This window comes from Etheostoma spectabile, chromosome 8, assembly GCF_008692095.1.
Source record: "Etheostoma spectabile isolate EspeVRDwgs_2016 chromosome 8, UIUC_Espe_1.0, whole genome shotgun sequence".
Classification (NCBI taxonomy): Eukaryota; Metazoa; Chordata; class Actinopteri; order Perciformes; family Percidae; genus Etheostoma; species Etheostoma spectabile.
The window spans coordinates 17,479,349-17,482,295 of NC_045740.1; the positions used below are offsets into that span (position 1 = coordinate 17,479,349).

Sequence of the window (2,947 nt, forward strand, 5' to 3'; positions counted from 1 at the left end):
TGTGGTCCTTTGGCCCTGCTCTGAGCATTTGGCCTTCTTTTAAACAGTTTTTTAGAACCAAACCAGGTCTTTTAAGGAGATTTTAAGTGTATTAATCACACCAGGGGTCCCCTTGTGCCCGTTTCCCTCGCAGCGCCCATCCAGGGCACTGCCTTCTACCCTAACTTAACCCCTAACCCCTAACCCTAACATCCCTAATTCAAAGTAATTTATGTCGAAAAATGAATTTAATATATTTCAATATATTTTACTAGATTTTCTTTTAGACTGGACACCGGGCATTTTATTTGTCATCACAGCTTTTACTCTCTTTCTATATATTTTATTTATTTTATTTATCTTAATAACTCCGCCCCCCCCTTTTTCTTTTCTCTACGTACAGTGTATATTATATATTTTAATTATTGTAATTTTATTTAATATAATCATGTGTTAGTGTCTCGGGGAGAGGAGCCGAGCAGGAGTGGAGGAGACTTTTTATTTAAAGTTTTATGTTCCCGGTCCTGTCCTGTGGTCCTTTGGCCTGCTATGAGCATTTGGCTTCTTTTAACCCTAACCCTAACCCCTCCCCTAACCCTAACCCCCTAACCCTAACCCTAACCCCTAACCCCCTAACCCTAACCCCATATCATAAGAAGATTTAACTAAACATACAATGTTTTTATTCATACTCTACAGGGCCAAAAGTATGTTTTTACATGATATATATAGAATCATGGGCATTAATAAGCTCAAGTTGCTTTGCAGGCCAGGCAGGATCTTTCACACCGAACTGGACAACCAAAAAATGGTTGTTACAAAAGAAAGATGGACACACACTAGAGTCTGAAAAATAAGAACATTGGGTTTGCATACTACTGTAATTCATGAGAAACTTGGATGGAGGAAAATGAATCAATTAAAACAACATGTAGTCATTGTCGGGTCTTAACAATACTTGCTGTTTATTTAAAGGTGTTTCTTACCTCATTGACATTCACAGGGTAGGTGTCCTGATCAAAGACTGGAGGGTTATCATTCAGATTGTCCACAACTATAATCATAATTAGTTCCAGCTGGAAACAAGGAGACATAACTTTGAGCACTCTTCACTTTTGATCTTATACTATCATTGCTTGTTTACTACAAATTGAAAATGATATGTGACTAAAAATGAAAATAAATCAAAAACACAAAATTCTGACATCTACATTTATATCTTTTAGTTACATGTTAATCCCCTGGAGGACCTCCTTATGCAAAATTTATAACCTCTGCCAAAAATAAATAATCTCCTCAAGAACCTTAAACCTCTTCTTCTTCACATGGAGAGTCCCTTCAAGAGCCTGCACAACCTTCTCAAGAACATTTAGAACCTCTTCAGACACTCTTTATAACTTCCTCAAGCAGTTGGAGCATTTCTTCAAGAACCTGTGCAGACTCCTCAACCATCTGTGAAACTTTATCAAGAACCTTTAAAACTCTCTCAAGTTCAACCATCTGAAGAATATGTATAAACTCTTCTAACACCCTTTGCAATGTCCTCAAGAACCTGAATACGCTCCTCAAGTATCTTTACAACCTCCTCACGAAGCTGTTAACCCCTCATGTTGTCCTTGGGTCAAATTGACCCGTTTTCCTATATCAATGTTCTTTTTAATTCCCCAAAATAACATGATTGATTCCACACAACGCTCTTTGGCAAGTACAAATCTCTACTTTCATTAATTTTGGGTCTTATTCAATTTTATAGCATTTGAAAAACAAATTGAAGTGTTTTTGAAATAGTATCGAGTAAAAGTTGACATATTCCAGTCTGTGTTTATCCATCAACATCCATTCCTTTAATTTTAGTCTAAATAATTCCTAATTTCTGCTTTTCTAACTCAAACATTAGGTATAATTTCCTATAAATGAGGTTTATTGACCATAAATTCAAAAAATAACTGTAAAACTATAGTTAATAAGTTAGTGTTACGTAGGGTTGAATGTTTGTCAAAAATTGACAAACATTCAGAAAAGCATCAAAAAAAGGCACAAAAACGTGAGAAAAAGTTAAAAACATCAATAAACAACAAAAGTGTTGATTTTCAGTTTTGACGGGAAGACAACACGAGGGTTAAAGAACAAATCCGGTGCAAAATGAATCTACAGGTTAATAACGCTTGTGTTTGACAGTTCTCTGGGAAATGTTTTCATGCTGATTGAATGTGACCAGTTTTATGGCAAACTGCCAATTAGCTTATAACGCTAGTCGTCGGGGCATGGGTAAAGTAAAAAGAAATCGCTATTTCTATACCAATAACAAAAGGTCAAAATAGCAGGTCTGATCCTAGAATCGCCCCTGGTTGAAATGCACCACAAATCAAAAATAAAAGGGTAAAATCAGTGTAGTATAATGCATCATGTTTGGTGTATGAAAGCCGTTTTACCTGGGAATCTGCGGCCTTGCAGATGATATTGACTTCATGAGTGTTGGCAGTCTGTAAACAAAACAAATGTTATGCTCAACAGTCAAGTATTTTTTTTCAGACCACAGACTCTCAGATCCTGAACTGAGACGTAGGTCTGGATCTGGTGGACACCGTGAGTTCTGCAGTACCTCATAATCCAACACCCTTGCAGCTGTCAGATTGTTCCCTTCGAGACGGAAAGGGTTGTCAGGGTCTGCAGGAGGTTTAAACTCCAGGGTCACCGCTGGTTCGACTGCGATCGTCTGGACGAGATCACCCACCCTGTTGTTTTCTGGAAAGTTCACCGTTAAAGGAGCAGAACAGACTGGTGGGAGAGAAAAAGAAAATGGATTAGAAAAGGGATCATCAGTGTGAGCTCTGTGTGTCCAGTACGTGTATGCTCGAAAACATGAAAAACAAGCTATAGGCTACATGTAGAGGTCCAGACCCACCATGCATCTACTGAAATATTATCAAATTCAATTTCAATTCAATTTTATTTATAGTATCAATTC

General features: G+C 37.4%; 1 protein-coding gene across 1 annotated transcript in view; it reads right to left on the reverse strand.

Moving 5' to 3' along the window:
- cdhr5b (cadherin-related family member 5b) overlaps window positions 1-2,947 on the reverse strand; it is a 17,448-nt gene that overhangs the window by 12,259 nt on the left and 2,242 nt on the right. The window contains exons 2-4 of the mRNA XM_032522928.1: window positions 2,582-2,757; window positions 2,412-2,462; window positions 966-1,055 (exon numbers count right to left, since the gene is read on the reverse strand). Of these exons, the coding sequence (XP_032378819.1) occupies window positions 966-1,055; window positions 2,412-2,462; window positions 2,582-2,757 (317 nt within the window). The remainder of the gene's footprint in view (window positions 1-965; window positions 1,056-2,411; window positions 2,463-2,581; window positions 2,758-2,947) is intronic.